Source organism: Trachemys scripta, chromosome 4 (genome assembly GCF_013100865.1).
Source record: "Trachemys scripta elegans isolate TJP31775 chromosome 4, CAS_Tse_1.0, whole genome shotgun sequence".
NCBI lineage: Eukaryota > Metazoa > Chordata > Testudines > Emydidae > Trachemys > Trachemys scripta.
Window position 1 is genome coordinate 111,994,507 of NC_048301.1, and position 16,937 is coordinate 112,011,443.

Genomic DNA, 16,937 nt, shown 5'->3' on the forward strand with positions numbered 1-16,937 from the left:
AGGGGTCCCGGGAGGGGGTGATCAGGGGACAGGGTGCAGGGGGGGGTGGATGGGTTGGGGTTTCTGTGGAGGGCAGTCGGAGGGGGTGGATGGTGGCAGGGTGGGGCTACCCTCCCTCCCAGTGGAGTGTCCTATTTTTTGAATGTTAAAATATGGTATCCCTACCCTTCACAGTGCAGCTCTCCATTCATAGCAGGCTGCAGCATGAGGTCTCAGCTACCTCACTCCCTCTCTCTCTTTCCTGTTGGTAGTGGCCAAGGGAATGCTGGGAAATGTAGTTCTTTCCCTGCTCCAGGGCTGGCTCTATAGGCAGGGAGCTAACCAAGGAACTACAGCTCCCAGGGCCCCCTGTTGGTTCTCAGCTCCCATGCTGGATCCCTGCCGCCCCTGCAAATGGGCTGCCCCAAGCACGTGCTTGCTTTGCTGGTGCCTAGAGCCGCCCCTGGTAGATTTCCTGAGTCCCTGTCCAGTTCCTTAATCACAAGACCACCCTTCCCTCTCCCAAGGGGACTGGGATGGTTGATTAAATGCTAATAAGAAAAAAAATGAGACCACCTTTGTGGCAATGCCAGTAACTTTAAAAATTAAATAAGAATGACCTGACATAGGCTTGGTCTACACTGGGGGGGAGGGAGGGGGGAATCGATCTAAGATACACAACTTCAGCTATGAGAATAGCTGAAGTCGACATATCTTAGATCGACTTAGAATCACTTACTTTGCGTCCTCGTGGTGCGGGATCGATGGCCACCGCTCCCCCGTCGACTCCGCTTCCGCCTCTTGCCGTGGTGGAGTTCCGGAGTCGACGGCAGAGCGATCGGGGATCGATTTATCTCGTCTACACTAAACGTGATCCGGCGGGTAGTGTAGACGTACTCTCAGAATATTTCAAATTCAGAAAAACTAAATAAAGATGGTATAGAAATTGAGTTAAAATAGTTAGACTTTTCTACAAGAAAAAGAAGATGGCTTGGTCCAGAATGTTAGATCCAGCCTCTCTACAATCAGAGAAATATTTTATTTCCCCCCATGTTATTTAGTTTTAATAACTACCTCATACAGGGTTTTTTTTTTAGCCATCGATCTCAAAGATAGGTAAGTGTCAGAAGGTGAAACAGAGTTTTGTATGCGCTTATATCTCCATAAGCATAACATCAGAATTATCCTGAAGAATTGCATAGAATTTAAGTGCATTTCTATGGTGATAGCTACATGCTGACTTGTGTTTCAGCTATGGAATTGTCCCTGATCCCTATGCAAACAACCTCTCATACACGCAGGCCTTGGCAAGATGAGGCTTGGGGGAAAGAGCAGGGGCCTTGGGGGAAGGGGTGGAGAGGGGACAGGGCCTGGGACAGAGCAGAAGTTTGAGCAGTGAGCACCCCCCTGCACATTGGAAAGTTAGCATCCGTAGCTCCAGTCCTGGAGTCAGCATCTATGCAAGGACCCACGTATTAACCTCTGAAGAGCCACGTGCGGCTCCGGAGCCACTCAGATGCTATGATAATGAAGGCCATAGAAGTACCGTGATTATTCTTGCTGATAGAGTAGAAACAAACCGTACATACCTATCATTCAGAAAGCTCTGGTATAACCACATGAAGCAAAAGTCATCGTAAGAGCTGCCGGTTTCACGTGTCCTTGGTATATCTGTATGGATTAATCCTTCAGAGCCGTCCACCTCATCACTGATTTGGAGGAGGGGGGAAGAATACTGTTAATGTCACCCATGCCATCCTGAAGGTTACACTGATTCCCCTGTATCTTAATATTCAGTGACAGCCTGTTTCCTTCTGTGTTTTCAAAAGATGTCATGATATATGGCACCCTAGTGTTTCTTAAACCAGAGAAGTTTAGTAAAGAAAATAGCTACAACAACTGACACAAACAAAACAAGCTTGAGTCCCAGTTTTGGCTCACTTATTTAGCAAGGACTGCATGCTGCCTGGAACACTGGAACATGCTGCCTGGAACACTGTATAGCGCACAGAGACATTTAATGGCTGAATAATATACTGCAAGTAAGCATAGCATTACAGGGGCTAACTCCATTGTGTTCACAGATTGGCACGGGTTGCCTTGCCACCTCCTGCTAGGCTGAAGTTGTGACATGTAGAAGCAGTGACTTCTGATGACATATCAACTGACCTCCCACGTACTTCCCTGCCTGATTATTGATGGGATGTGCTGCAGCTGGGTGTGAAGGCTTATTGCAGTGGTGACATAGGTGAAGGCACATGTGCCATTGAAAATTATATTAATTTTCTGGGGCAAAAAATTTTGGGCCTTTAAATAACTTGCTGCTGCTATTCTGGAAGCTCGGTTCTGTTCTAGGGAGAGGAAGCCAATACAGCAAAGACAAACGGCAATGCCGGTAGATGCTTCCTTTCCAACCAAAATCCACTTTGCTGATCCTCTGAATAGGGGCAAATTGTGCTCTGATCTCCTTCCTGGCTGCTGAGGGCAGTATATGTACTAGCCAGCTGGAGTAGGGGGCTCGATATGCTCAACAATTAAGCCAGCATTCCTCCCAGTGCATTCTTGTGTAGTGTGGAAGGATTCTGCTTCATTTGTAGTATTGAAACAAAAGGAATGATTTTTCCTTCCATGACCAGCTTTCCCTTGCACACTAGCAGAAGACAGGCTATAGTTAGATAGCTGAATCCTGCTATGCTAATGATTGTATTGTACAAACTATCACATCTACTTCGGGTACGTATAGGTGCACTTTAGGGGTCAATGAACCAGACAGTGTCTCTAGCTACACCTCAGCTGGGGAACAGAAGTGGCAGCAGAGAGAGGCTGTTAGAGTTGGTTTTGGGTGGCTTATCTGTCCCCTAATATACAGGACACATTTACATAAATATGAAATTTGAGACATGGAAGTGAAATCCAGGATTATCATAACCTCATCTGACACAACAGGCACGATAAGGCAGGGAAACAGTGGCCTCAATCTTGCAACATCTCTTTATAAACTGACCTAATCCATTGTAGATGTTAGCTCTGGAGAAAGATGCACAGTATCCTTACATGGCTAGAGTTACTATATGGGTCAATGGTCACAAACAGGGATGAGCAGGGGAGAAAAGATGGGGAGATAGTGATGCCCCGAGAAAAGAACACCAAGGGATGGCTTGCTCTGTCCCTCAGTAGCCCTGCCAATGGGAGTTCCTTTCCTTTCCCTTCCCTTGACCAGGTATGGTCCATGGGGATTACTTAGTGGAGAGACCAAGCCTGAGGCTTTGGAATATCAAAAAGGTACAGCAAAGTACGGAAATAATACTAAGTTTTCCCCTTACCTTCCTCTGAGATTCTGTACGTGGTGCAGGAAAGTCTTTAGTTTAGTGAGCTTCTCTTTCGAGCCCAAGTCATTTTCAGCATGATCAATAAAGCCAGAGTCTTCCACCTGCCCCTCCAGTCCAGATGATTCAGGAACACTACTACACAAGAGTATAAGTATACAAAGCCAAAGCTTATTCTTCAATCTGCTCATTACTTACCTACTTAGTTCTTGCACTATTCCTCCTTCATTTGCTGTCGTACCAGTTCTTAAAGACAATGATCCTCAGCTGATGTATATTGGCAGAGCTCCACTGAAGTCAGGTTTATATCAGCTGAGGGGCTGACTTTTATGTGAGAATGGCTACATAGAAATATAGGGCTGGAAGGGACCTCAAGTGGTCATCTAGTTCCACCCACACCCTCCCCACACTAAGGCGGGACCAAGTAAACCTAGACCATCCCTGACAGGTGTTTTGTCTAACCTGTTCTTTAAAGACCTCCAATGATGGGGATTCCACAACCTCCCTTGGTAACCTGTTCCAGTGCTTAATTATCCTTGTGAAAAAGTGACAAAAAACTAGTGAGAAATTTTTTCCTAATATCCAACCTAAATCTCCCTTGCTGTAAAACAGCATAAAGCATGCCAAAACTCAGCTCAATCGTTGTGCTGAATGTTATCTTTGTAACAAGCTAAGATAAACATGTATCCTGCTCAACTCAGGCAACTAATTTTAATTCAAATTGGTTTGTTCGGGTGCCCTAAAAATCACCGGTAATGGTCTGCGTCAGTAAATTATGGAATCGTTTAGCAATGAGCCAATATGTTGATTCAGCTCAGACTTTACCGAGATTAACCTGATTTTTAACCAGGGGTCAGATCCAGCAAATCCCAAGGAGTTTAGTGGGAGCTGCAGGTGTTCCGCACTGCTGGAAGTCAAGGCAAGTGTTTGAAGGAAAACATTGCTTCTCAATATTGCCTCTCTTCCTCTGCAGCATGGGTATGGGTCACATGATGGGATCATGTGGGCACATCTCACCCAATCAATTCCCTGCCATTGCAGGGGCCTCAGATAATGGTGCACCTCAATCTCCCCTGTTCTTTGCCTGTGGCACACCACAGTTTAGTCAAATCAAAGCATTACAGGAAATGAAAGTCATTGGGCTCAATGGAGGGGTATTTGGGTGGAATTTCATGAGCTGTGCTATACAGGAGGTCAGACTAGATGATCAAATGGCACATGGGAAGGAACTATTTTGTTATCTGAAGAGGCTCTTTCCTTGAGGAAAGGGCCAGGACTGAATTAGGCCTTAATGCTTCCATTGATCTTTGTGATCTAGTTATTTGCTAGAGCCCAGGGATGGGGCAGGGGTGGATTGTATTGTACTAAGAGCCTAGAGGCCTTACTTAGATTGGGGCCCATTGCACTAGGTATTGCATGGACACACATGACCTGACTGACTTCAGGGGGAGCTCGGGAGCTCAACACCTCGGCTGATAGAAAAAGAGTCTCTGCCCTCTGTAGATGAAAATTGATATAAAAGGCAAGACTTGACAGGTAGGGCAATGGAAAGGGCATTGGACGGGTACTTGGGAGACCTCTGTTCTGTTCCCAGCTCTGCTACAGACCTACTATGTGACCTTGGGCAAGTCATTTCACTCTGTTTGCCCACCCATCCTGTATCTGCTTGGCTTATTTAGACTGTAAACTCTTCAGGACAAAAATCTCTCTCTTGTGACTGCACACACGTCTTATGATGAGATGTGTTGGGCAACCTTAATAGGTGATTCTACCAACTTTGCCTGTAATAACACACAAGTGGGCAGGATCATATTGCAGAGAGGTGTTTACATGCTTGTGACTGTACATCAGACACAGGCAGTCAAGGAAGGCTCAGCAGTAGTAGTGAGTGGGCAGGGAACAATACAGAGCTAGCTCTGGTGTCTGAAGCTTTCAGAAGTCCGGGAAGTACACACTGCTCTCTCTCCCTGGAGGATGGGCACCTTCACTCTATTTTCTGGGTCCCTGTTTTCTAGCTAAAAGAAGAACAGGAGTACTTGTGGCACCTTAGAGACTAACAAATTTATTAGAGCATAAGCTTTCGTGGACTACAGCCCACTTCTTTGGATGCATATAGAATGGAACATATATTGAGGAGATATATATACACACATACAGAGAGCATGAACAGGTGGGAGTTGTCTTACCAACTCTGAGAGGCCAATTAATTAAGAGAGGGAAAAAAAAAAAAAAAACCTTTGAAGTGATAATCAAGCTAGGCCAGTACAGACAGTCTGAAACCTGTTTTCTAGCTGTAAGCTGACGCCTGTGACAGGTTGAATTGCCAATAAGTCACTTTCCTTTCCCAGTATATATATATTTGTTACCTGCGCTTGTAGCCCACCAGAGACTTGATTAGTTTCTGAACCTGAGCGTTTCCTCTCATCTTGCTGAGTTCGCTGGTGAACATGCCATCAGAGTGCCTCTGGTACCTGCGCTTCGGGAAAGAGAGAAAATAAATGTGCCTGCCCTGAGGCTGCTCTCTCTGTTCTAAGGGACTTGGATTACATCTGTAATTGCTGCACATCTGGGCCTTTCCTGCTTAGATAGGCTCCTGCTCCCAACACTGTGTATTGGGATTAGGGTGACCAGATGTCCCGATTTTATAGGGACAATCCCGATTTTTGGGTCTTTTTCTTATATAGGCTCCTATTACCCCTCACCGCCTGTCCCGATTTTTCACATTTGCTGTCTGGTCACCCTAATTGGGATTGACCCACAGGATCAGAGCTTAAAGGAGAGACAAGCTGCCTTTCTTGTGTGCATTAATTATGCACTGATGTAGGTAACTGAAAAGCAACAGTTCTAGACTGGCATATGGCTAACTCTAGATGACCTATGATCAAGCCAGCTGTTCATATTTAGAAAGGATGATTTTTTTTTTTTTTAAATAGCGGTGCTGTTTCCTTCCCCCCAACCTGCCACCCCAGCCAACGGCCTGGCAAAAACATCATCTAGTTGCATGAATTTCAAGGGAGTTAAATGGTGTGTCGATTCCCCCTGTCCCTTAACGATAGCTTTGAAATGTTGGCATCTGTATAAAGGTACAAACCTTGGGCTAGATCGTCACTTTACCACCTGCCCTGGGTAAGTGGCCGTGCGCAGCTGTGCTGGCCCAGGAGCACACCAGGGAGGGAATTGCGACTCTCAGACTTGCTCCAGGGACAGGGCTGGCTCCAGGGTTTTGGCCGCCCCAAGCAGCCAAAACCAAAAAAAAAAAAAAAAAAGCCGCGATCGCGATCTACGGCGGCAATTCGGCGGGAGGTCCTTCACTCCCAGGCAGAGTGACGGACCCTCCGCCGAATTGCCGCCGAATACCTGGAACTGCCGCCCCTGTCTGGAACGGCTGCCCCAAGCACCTGCTTGAGAAGCTGGTGCCTGGAGCCGGCCCTGTCCAAGGAGGAAGCTGCTCGCTACCGGACTACACCATTAGAGCAGTTCCCTTCCCCCTTCACACCAGCTCAGCTCAGCCCATGGGGGAGCCCTCGTCATGGACTGAGATCCCATTGTGCTAGGCACTGCCCAGACAGAGCAAAAATAAAAAGGTCCCTGCCCCAAGGAACATACAGGGTAAGAAACCCTTCTAAGCGATAACCTTTCCCCCCCAGGTGTGCAGGCACATTGGGTGAGTGATGATGTAGCCCCTTAGTTTTACATGCGATGAAGAGGAGAAGGCAGCAGACTGTCTCTGCTTTTTCCCTTGTTACCTCAGGCTTGGAATTGTAAGTGTACAGCGACACACCACGCCTCCGTTGGCATAGACACCCAAGGGGATAGGGGATGTCCTTATTCCAGCCTTCCTCGGGCAAAACTCCCTCCCAGTGCGTTCAGAGGGAGCTATGCCTGAGTGAGCGCTGCAGGGCTGATGAATGAGCTCTCTAGAGTCAGACCTGGTTGCATGCAAGGCAGGGTTTGTCCCTGAAGCGCTAGGGTTGGATTCTGACCCATGCTGGCTCCCCTTTGGGCTGCTCAGGCTACCAAAGATTTCATCTAGAGAATTTGAAGCTGCCCTGAAACAGCAGTTGGGGATTCCCATGTGGAAGGTAATCACCTGTGGCTTAGCTGGCTTTATGCCACTCGCTCCTAGCCCCCCTCTTGTTGGAAGTAATGGACCATTAAGAGCCCCTTAGGGGGGGCCATTCCAGTGTGTGCCAGTTACAGCAGCCCTGAGCTGGCTTCAGGAACCCAAGGTGCACCTGAGGATCTGGCCCCAGATTTGGAATCAGGCTCCAGAGAAGGCCAGGCAGTTTGCTTGCTAGTATTTGACTGGCTTGCTCTCTAGACCCAATCTATAGTCTCTTTTTTTGAGGCTCATCCTGATCTTTTTACACTTTGGAGTTCACGGGTCACAACAGAACGAAGCAGGGAAGAACCAGTATTTTTTACCTTTGATTGAGGCCCACGAGAGATTTGACTAACTTCTGCACATAGGCATTTTCATTCATCTTGCTGAGTTCACTGTTAAATACTCCGTCGGCATGTCTCCGAGCCCTGGAGTTTCGAACAGAAAACCATAATGGGCGCAATGCCATGCTTTGGATGGGGTGGGTGTTTAAAACCATCCCTTTGGGAGAGGGGGGAAGCTGGGAGGCAGGACCATAGCTAGCCATTAATAGAAATCATAATTACTTTGGCCCATAATGGGAAATGGGAGCGTTCCAAGTAGGGGTGGGGGAAGGAGGGTAAAAAGGCAAAGGTTCAAAACATAAAAGGAGCAAATATTTAAAGATTTAAATATATTTTAAACTAATTAGAAAATAAAAATGTCTTATGTTCCTTTCTAGCTAGATTTAGAAGAGCCGGCCCATCATCATGTGTGATGGAATACACCCCTGTGTTCACACCCTACACACTAGTGTAGTAATCTTTCTACAAAGTATGCCTTGTGAGGTATCATTTGAAAACTCATAATCTGCTGGTCAGTTGTCCTGGTAAAATGAGTGTGACAACATTGTGTGTGAAGTTATAAATCCCCCTGTATGATGTTATTAACACATGTTCCAAACCCCACAGCACTGCCCAGGCAGAAGTCAGGTCTGTCCTAAACAAAGGAATGTGAGCTTGCCTGAATTTCCATTTAAGCAGTAAACAGAGTCATCAAGCAGGGAGGGAAAACAAAGGAAATTCAAACAGGTGATTTAAAAACCAACAGGGAATATCCTTCCACACAGACTGTTTGTGGCCTGGGTCTCAGCTGGGAATGTTTTTCAAGAGGGGGACTGAAATTATAAAAAGGAGGGACAAACACCCTCAAGGCTTCCTGTGTGATGTTGGGTGAGTCGCTTAGCCTTTCTGTGTTGTAGTTCCCCATCTGTAAAATGGGGAAGGTACTGTCCTATCTCCACAGGGGTGCTGCGAGGAGAAATACACCAAAGACTCTGAGGTGTTAGGGTAATAGGGTACATATAAGTACCTGAGAGCAGGGATGCTGGAACAATTTTTATAGTGGATGTGCTGAGAGCCACTGAACGAAACTGTAAGCCCTGTATATAATGGAAACCTCTTCAAGTCACAGGGTGCTGCAGCACCCCTTCACCCCACACCTCTAGTTCCAGCACCTATGCCTGAGAGAGAGGGGATTCTCAAGATTGGGCCACTAGAGTATCTCTTTGGGGCAAGGATCTCTATGCCTACAGGTCTAATGAAGTACCTGGCATGCTATGGCATTATGTAAATCAGGTAATGGTACTTGGTGTAGCAAAGAACGTCTTCAAAACAAAAAACACGCCTCAGTTAAATGGATGTTTCACTGTAAGGAAATGTCCAATGTGCACATACTATCACCCCTCAGGGGCTGTAGGGTAAGACCCTCAGGGGCTCTACTTCAGTGAAGTCACATTGATTTACCCCGGCTGAGGGCCTGGCACCCATGTTTTGTCAGCAGTTGGCTGGACTAAACTAAACTAATCTATACAAAGGCACTCTTAGCGTGAAATAAGAGTATGCACACAGGGAGCGAGCGCAGAATAGCTATTGTGCTTTAAATTAATACCCTAGCTATTTTGTACTAATTTCCCCATTACTTCGCTATATAGACAAGCCCTAATTTAGTTACACTGATGCAAACTTGTGTGTAGGCACTTAAATTGGTTGAAGAGTGAATGGGTCATTTCAGTTTAGCTTATTCTGTTCTGACTGCCAAAATAAGAGTGTCTATACAAAAACTTGCACTGGTTTAACCAAATCAGTTAAAAAAACAAACAGTTGCAACTTCTGTATGTAGACAAGACCTTAGTTTTCTAGCTCCTGGATCCTTAGAACAGCAAGGCATGAAAAGAAGAAGGGGAATGGAGTCCCAAAAGGATTCTTACCTCTCCAGAGCAGGAAGCGTTGCTGAGAGCTGAGACAAGACAACCACAGAAATAACTAGCTGCCAGAGTCCAGTCAGCAGGGAGGCCATGATGTCTCCTGAAATGAAGCACTAGGTTTTGTGAGCAGTAAAATGAATGACCCTGTTATTTGTTAGGAACAATTTACCGGTTGCACAGCACCAGATATTACTGTATTGCTACGTTAATAACACCATTGTAATGACATAAGGCAGTTCTTGCCAACAGAGAGAGCAGTCTGTGAAACGTAAAAGATGAGCAGACCCAAATAATTTGCCCAGCCAGTAAATTACAAGCTGTTTGTATTCTGTATGCCCCAGTGAAACCAGTTTGGATGTTTTAATGTTGGGATTCAGTGCAATATAGAATGACTAGACTGGTAATACATCTGGGGCATAACACAATGGAGCAAATCCCACTCTGTTGTAACTGGATCTAACTCAAAACTCCAGGGATGAATTTATATTTAGAAATGGGAGGATTAAAAAAAAATAATTCACCACCACTGATTACATTCAGCTGTCAAAATACCTATAGAAATCCAAGTCTAATATTTCAAACTGTCAGGCAAAAAAGTATATGCAACACTATAATTCATCCACACAAGCTGGGGGCTTGCCAGTGCTCATAGCCGTGTGCAAGCATCCACTTGACACTAGAAAGGGGTGAGTAGCCAGTCTCAACATCTGTACCTTCAAGGAAAATCTTCAGGCAGATGTTTATATATGTACTGTTTAATTTTTTAAAAAAACCCTGAAAGATGATCACCTGCAGTTGGCGCATGAGATAATTTATGGACATTGGGGTGTAGCCATAGCATAAATAAGGACAAATCCCTCAGAGAAGGCAAGATCATAGGAAAGTAGTGGGAAGAGAAGCATGTTCTACTCCATGCTGATGGAATGGAGAAGGAGGAAGTGTACAGTGGCAGCCTGCAGTGAGTGCTTAGTACATGAGAGGTTCCTTTCAGTGAGCTCTGTCTAAGCGGGCCAGATATGTACTGGCCTCCCTGTTCCCCAGAATCCCACAGAAAGAATACCTCAACTTCACTAAATTCCAGTTAGAAGGATCACCCCTGAACCAGCAGACACCCAAACAGCTCCTTTCCGAAGCCCATGCCATGAGCACAAATTCCTTTAGCTTACTGCACATCTCATGGATGGGAATGTCTCTCTCATATATAAGCAGTGGCCCATTCCCCTTGTGTATGCCTATTTTCTACAGCCTGCTTCTCCGGCTGTCGCCATCCTGAGCTGTACTCGTTATGCACTGCAGGTGATTTCACAACTTTATTGATTTGCGAATGGTGCCATGTGGCACACTTTCTATTAATTATGTCCATATCTCACCGTTACGTGGGACTTTCACATAGAACCCATGAAACGTTCCCCCGTCTCTTTCTGTACCTTGTTATAAGTGTTTACAAAAAAGGAAGTAGACACATGCACTAATCTAGACTTTACATTGCTCATCAATGGTGTTTAGAAAGGAAGGATGGTCAAGCGGTTAGGGCTTGGGAAACTTGGAGTCTAGTCCCTGCTCCATCACTGATTTCTTGATGTGAACCTGGGCAAATTACTTCGCCTCTCTGTGCCGCTGTTCTCATCTGTAAAATGCAAATAATACTTCTCTACCTCACAGAGGTGAGCTGAGGAAAAATAAAGATTGTGATGTGCTCAGGTACTGTGGTGCCATTGGATAGATAAATTAAATCACTATCCAGATCAAAGATATCATGGTTTTCTGCTTGCAAAGAAATAGATCCTAAATTTCAAAATAACACACATAATTTTCTCCCAAATGTCTTGGGTTCAAAACCCTCAGTGCATATCTGTGTGTGTGAGAGCTAACAGCAGAATACTTCTGCAGAATTCAGGGTCCTCATGCTTGGATGCTCATATCAGAATCTGAGCACACAGTATGAAAGATATTACTTAAGGTAGCATCCAGTTTGCTAGGAGAGCTGTGAGGAGGACAGAAGTTCTGTTTCACAAAGGATTTTGAAATTTGGCTTTGTTCCGAATCAGAATGAAAACCAAACATTTTTTAAATTGTTTCTGAAGGAAACTGATAATACAAAATTTAAAAAAATTCAAACCAAAAAGTCCCTTCAAAACAAAAAATCAAAATGTATTGTTCTGAAAATGTCAAAATGGGACATTGTTGGAACTTTTGCCCCATTTTTCTTCTGAAACAAAATTCCAGCTAAATCAACCTAGTTTTCAGTTTTGACAGAACTATGTATTCTGACAGAATATGGTTCCCCTGCAATTCCTCTGAGGAGTTTACTATCCAAAGAGAGAGAAGGAGAGAGAACCAAACAGAACAGGGACAATGGACAATTTGCATGCAACATATATGCAAACGAACTAATTCACCATAAGCAACACAGCATGTGCAGAGGAGAGGGGCCTTGCAGATGAGGTCTGAGAGGTTGTACTCTGCACAGGGAGCCCCATGGAAGAAGGCACAGAGACGACTGGTGAGAAGTTGACAAACAAGGATCAGATGTCATTAGCCTCTTCGCCTCTTTGCATGCATACAAATCTTGCTATTGGTCAGAAAATTTTTCAGCCCTCTCTAAACCCCTGATTTTTGGAATTGACTCACTGCCTTTCTCTTGCCCTGCCACATGAAGAATTTTCATTTACCTAACATTCATTTTTAACAGCTGACCCATTATTCTCTTAATATAACCAGGAGGAATAAAAATCATGAGCTAGGGCCACTGGATAACCATATTCTACATTGCAAAGAAAGAGAAAACATTGAGATTCATGAGAAATGTGCCCCTCTGTCTAGTTCACCTCCCATTCAGCACCATTAACAAATATCAGCATAGATTTTCAATACTTACGGTGCTATGTTCACGGAGGGCTTCTTCACTCTCTCACACCCGCGATGTGCCACTAATCCATCGTTGCCTGCATCCCCTATAAATATTCAGCCCTTATCAGGTGCACTAAATTAGGTAAAGATGGAAATGAGAGTAACATTTATTAATGGCATTGATATCCTGGCTGAAAAGTATTTTTAATTGCATTGTAAACTCAAACAGGTAGGTACAGCGGTTTGATTGACCATTTTGCCAATGTATGTTGGTTCCTGTTTCGGGCATATAATAAAACTAATTTGTCAGACAAACATCCCTGGACTGATACTGATGATATCAGTAATGACTAATTGGTTTTGAATGTCACCAGCATGACCTCTCCTAGCTTTAACTACCTGCTTGATGGGGCTTTAATACAGTTTTTCCTCTTTTTGTTAGAGTTTTGTTTGCAAATAGCCGAGAGTGTGTGTGTGTGTGTGTATACATACAAGGAACGCTCTTGATATTGGACATATATTAGAATAATTTGCGTTAAGTAATTGTCAAGATTCAGTATCTGCACAGTGGGTGAGGTTCTGGAACACCCTCCCCGTAGGAGTTGTGGAGGCAAACAACCTAATTGAGAGCTGGAAAAATGTATGCGTGCAGTTGTCTGATGGAGTTGCTTGTGATGGTGGGGGGCTGGGCTGGGACTCACTTATGTTCCTAAAACTCATGCTTCAAAGTTTCAGCTGGCCGCCAGCAGGGGTCAGGAAGAAATTCTCTCCCCCTTACCCCCCAAATGTTTTCTGTGAGGGATTTTTATGTCCTTCCTCTGAAGCATCAGGGATGGCCACAGCTGGAAGTGGGATATAGGATGGGGTTGGCCGGGGCTCTGGGGTGGCACTGAGGTGATGGGCTGGCTGGTCCCTGCTCAAATGTGCAGGGTCTAACTGATGACCATAGGTGGGGCTGGGAAGGAGCCCCCAGATCAGCTTGGCAGTGAGTGTGGTTTTTTTTTTCATCCTTCTCTGCAGCATGTGGGTTGTTCACTTGTCAGCATTATCTGAGTATATTTCACTCATTGCCCTGCTGTTGCAGGGGCCTTGGGCACTGGTGCACCTCGATCCCTCCTATTCTCTGCCTTTATCACATTATTGTCTAGTCTCCTGTGGGCTGTAATACTTTAGGTCTAATTTCAGTTGCTGGGTTTAGTGTGCAGGAGCTGCATAGTGTTAGTGATCTGTGATACACAGGGAGGTTGGACTAGATGATCTAGTGGTCTCTTCCGGTCTTAAACTCTGACTCATTTTAGGGCAAACCTTGACTGGTCTTAACTAGGAATAACCCTGGCTTTGGAATAACAAGGCTGTTGCTGCTGAGACTGGAGTTGCCTGGACAGACCTGGGAAGAGTCATTTCCTGGAATAGCAGAGTTTGCTGCAACTCAGCAGTGGGCTGCCTAGTTAGAATTGTGTGGGGAATGGGCACGGGCCTAATCAAAATACACTGACGTCAGTGGAAAGACTCCTATTGACTTCTGTGCCTTTTGGATCAGGCTAGGTTCAGTCAATGTTCTGGAAAGAGAGAGAAAATAGAATTATGCCCTTTCCTTGCATCTTCATGACATATTAGGTAGCGTGAAAGTATTTTTCATTAAAAAAATGAATCTCCTTGTCCTCTACCACAGAAGTTTGAGGAATATTAAGTCTTGTCTTCCCTGTTTTTTTCTGGAGGATTCTTTGGAGGAGTAGAGGATTGGAGCTTTCTCAGCTCTCAGTTGAAGAGATGGAAGGGACCTGAATTTTCACAAAGAGATCTTTTATCCTGACTGTTTGGCACACATTAGAGTTAAATGAGGGTTAACAAAAACAAACAGATAACAGAGTTATAAATAATCTGACGGGGGGCCAGAATGTGATTCTAAGGCACAGCCTTGAACAAGGAATGGTGTGTAAATTTCACCACCCTGGGAGGAGCCCCCGGAGGCATTTTGACTCAGATGCCCTTCTTAGGCACGGGAGCTGAATCATGGATGTACAAACCAAGAAGAAAAAAGCTTTCTGGCTTCTTTTAACATCAGAGGTAGCTAAAAAGGACCCAAGCAATTTTCTCCTGTTCTAGGGCTCCTTTAATAGTCCTGAATTTCACACCACCTTTGATGGAGCTCGATTAGTGTTTTGCAAAGCCCTTTGAAGCACTCAGATGAAAGGCACAAGGAAAAGATTCATCATGATGATTAATTAAATGGCCCCATGATGGCAGCAGAGGGTGAGTAATAGGAGAAAGCTTTTGGATGCTTGAAGAGTGACTGCCTCTGAGAACTGGGGTAACTGGACTCACCTACCCTCCTACTAAAAATACATTTTCCCTTCTCACCAGCACCAAATGAAAGGGCTGTGGAGAGCTGGAGAATGCAGAGCGTTCTTTCAGCATCAGCGGATTCGAAGGAAGTCTTTAAATAGAGGGGTTTTCTCTCCTTTTAAAGTTCCCCTGTTGTAGGAAGCTCTCTTTATAGCATGAAATCCCCTAGCTTTTCTGAAATGGCCTCCTCTCTGGGTAAGAGGAGTCCCCAAAGGGCATCCTAGCAGATGTGCCAAACGCATGGAGTACTGAAATGCCATCTGTGGCCACCACCCTCATTTTTAATATGGAAATGCCACTCCCAACTTGCAGCGTTCTGAGTTGAGGTGAGAGCTCTGGCTCCATTAGACTGTAATAATTAGTGTAGCACCTCGAGGCCCCAAACTAGATCAGGGCCCCATTATGAAAGGTGCTATACAAACATATACTAAGACGTTCTCCCTGTCCAAAGAGTTTACAATCAGAATAGACAAGACAAAGGGAGGATTGTTATTCCCATTTTACAGAGGGGAACTGAGGCACAGAGAGATTAAGTGACTTGCCCCAGGAGACACATGGAATGTGGCAGAGGCAGGAATTGAAACCCACATCTCCTGAACACCAGTCCGGTGCTGTAACTGAAAGACCCTCCTTCCTCTCATGAGTATGTGGTACAAAGATTTATGTAGCAAAAAAAGTACATGTGTCTATTTGAATGGCTGTAGGATGCCATTAGACACAAGGGCTTGTGCAAAGTGCAATGGATACATGAATAAAACAGATCCCAAAATCAAAAGCTTACTGACAAGAAAAGAAATGACTTCCTACTCCAACATTAACGCCCAATCCTGCTCACACTGAAATCAATGACATAACTCCCACTGACTTCAGAGGGAACACTAACAGGACTATACTTCCACAGAGCAGAGATTTAAAAGATGGGAGAATTTATCAATCTAAGCCATGGCCAGATCCTTAGCTGATGTAAAATGATGTAATCAATGGGACATCGCTGATTTACCCCAACTGCAGATCTTGCCCCATACCTTCCTCTCCCCATTTGAGTAAGCATTCGAACTTGGGATGGAGATTCCCAGTGAGGCACAGGGAATTTGATTAATTCTTGGCTGTAATCACCATAATCTAACCCCAAATCACTGTACAGGCATCATTACAGTGAAAAGCTTCCATTCATTTACTTTAAAGAATGACAAAGGAAATGAAAATTATAGCCCCTGCCTGATTCCTGCTCTTCAAATACCCAACGTGCACACTAAGAAGCATGAAATCTGCAATCTGTGGGCAGGGCTGAATTTGTACTTTCTTGATGACTGTCATGCATATCTACAATTCACTTATCAGGGTCGAACCAGCCTCATGTCTGCCCCAAGTCAGCCTCTGTCTGGGAAAAGGATGAAAATGATTTGCTTGGAGATTTCACATGGGATGGCTTTTCTTATCTTTTGCAAAGAATAGGATCAAAAGCTTCATGTCTTTTTTTATGGGAGGCTGGTGCTAGCAGAAACTGACCATAAACCACTGATTGCCGTTGTCAAACACCCGCCAAGAATACAGAGATTATTTTTTCAGCTACAAACGTAGCAAATTTGAACACAAACATGGGGGCGATTTGGTGGTCACAGACACATGCTAAAGAATTTGACAGAAGGGCAGTGAAACGAAATCTGGAGCTAGGTATAGTACATGTTAATCTGATTCAACAAAACCTGTCCAGTATCGCATGAAATGTGGACTGTGATTGCTAGGCCTACTTCTCATGCTGAGACGCTGGAGAAAATAATTGAAGCTATTACAGCGTGTCCAGGGAAGTATATTCCCAGCCCCTATTATCAATTTATGGTGGAGCTCTCAGTACTAAATGGGTTGTTATTTAAAGTCACTAGGATGGTGTTACAGAAAAATGTTTAAAAGGATCAATTAAGGTAATTTAGGGATTGAAGAGTCTAAGGCTGGGTCTATACTACCCACCTGAATCGGCGGGTAGAAATCGACCTCTCGGGGATCGATTTATCATGTCCCAACGGGACGTGACAATCGATCCCTGAATCGATGCTCTTACTCCACCAGCAGAGGTGGGAGTAAGCGCCAT

The 16,937-nt window shown here is 44.8% G+C and overlaps 1 protein-coding gene across 1 annotated transcript in view; it reads right to left on the minus strand.

Annotated features, from left to right (window-relative positions):
* Positions 1 to 12,584, minus strand: part of SCT (secretin) — a 14,638-nt gene extending 2,054 nt beyond the window's left edge. Inside the window, exons 1-6 of the mRNA XM_034769777.1 lie at positions 12,531 to 12,584; positions 9,656 to 9,752; positions 7,731 to 7,835; positions 5,672 to 5,776; positions 3,303 to 3,443; positions 1,569 to 1,688 (exon numbers count right to left, since the gene is read on the minus strand). Coding sequence (XP_034625668.1) covers positions 1,569 to 1,688; positions 3,303 to 3,443; positions 5,672 to 5,776; positions 7,731 to 7,835; positions 9,656 to 9,744 — 560 coding nt within the window. The 5' untranslated portion in view covers positions 9,745 to 9,752; positions 12,531 to 12,584. The remainder of the gene's footprint in view (positions 1 to 1,568; positions 1,689 to 3,302; positions 3,444 to 5,671; positions 5,777 to 7,730; positions 7,836 to 9,655; positions 9,753 to 12,530) is intronic.
* Between the last annotated feature and the right edge of the window lie 4,353 nt (positions 12,585 to 16,937).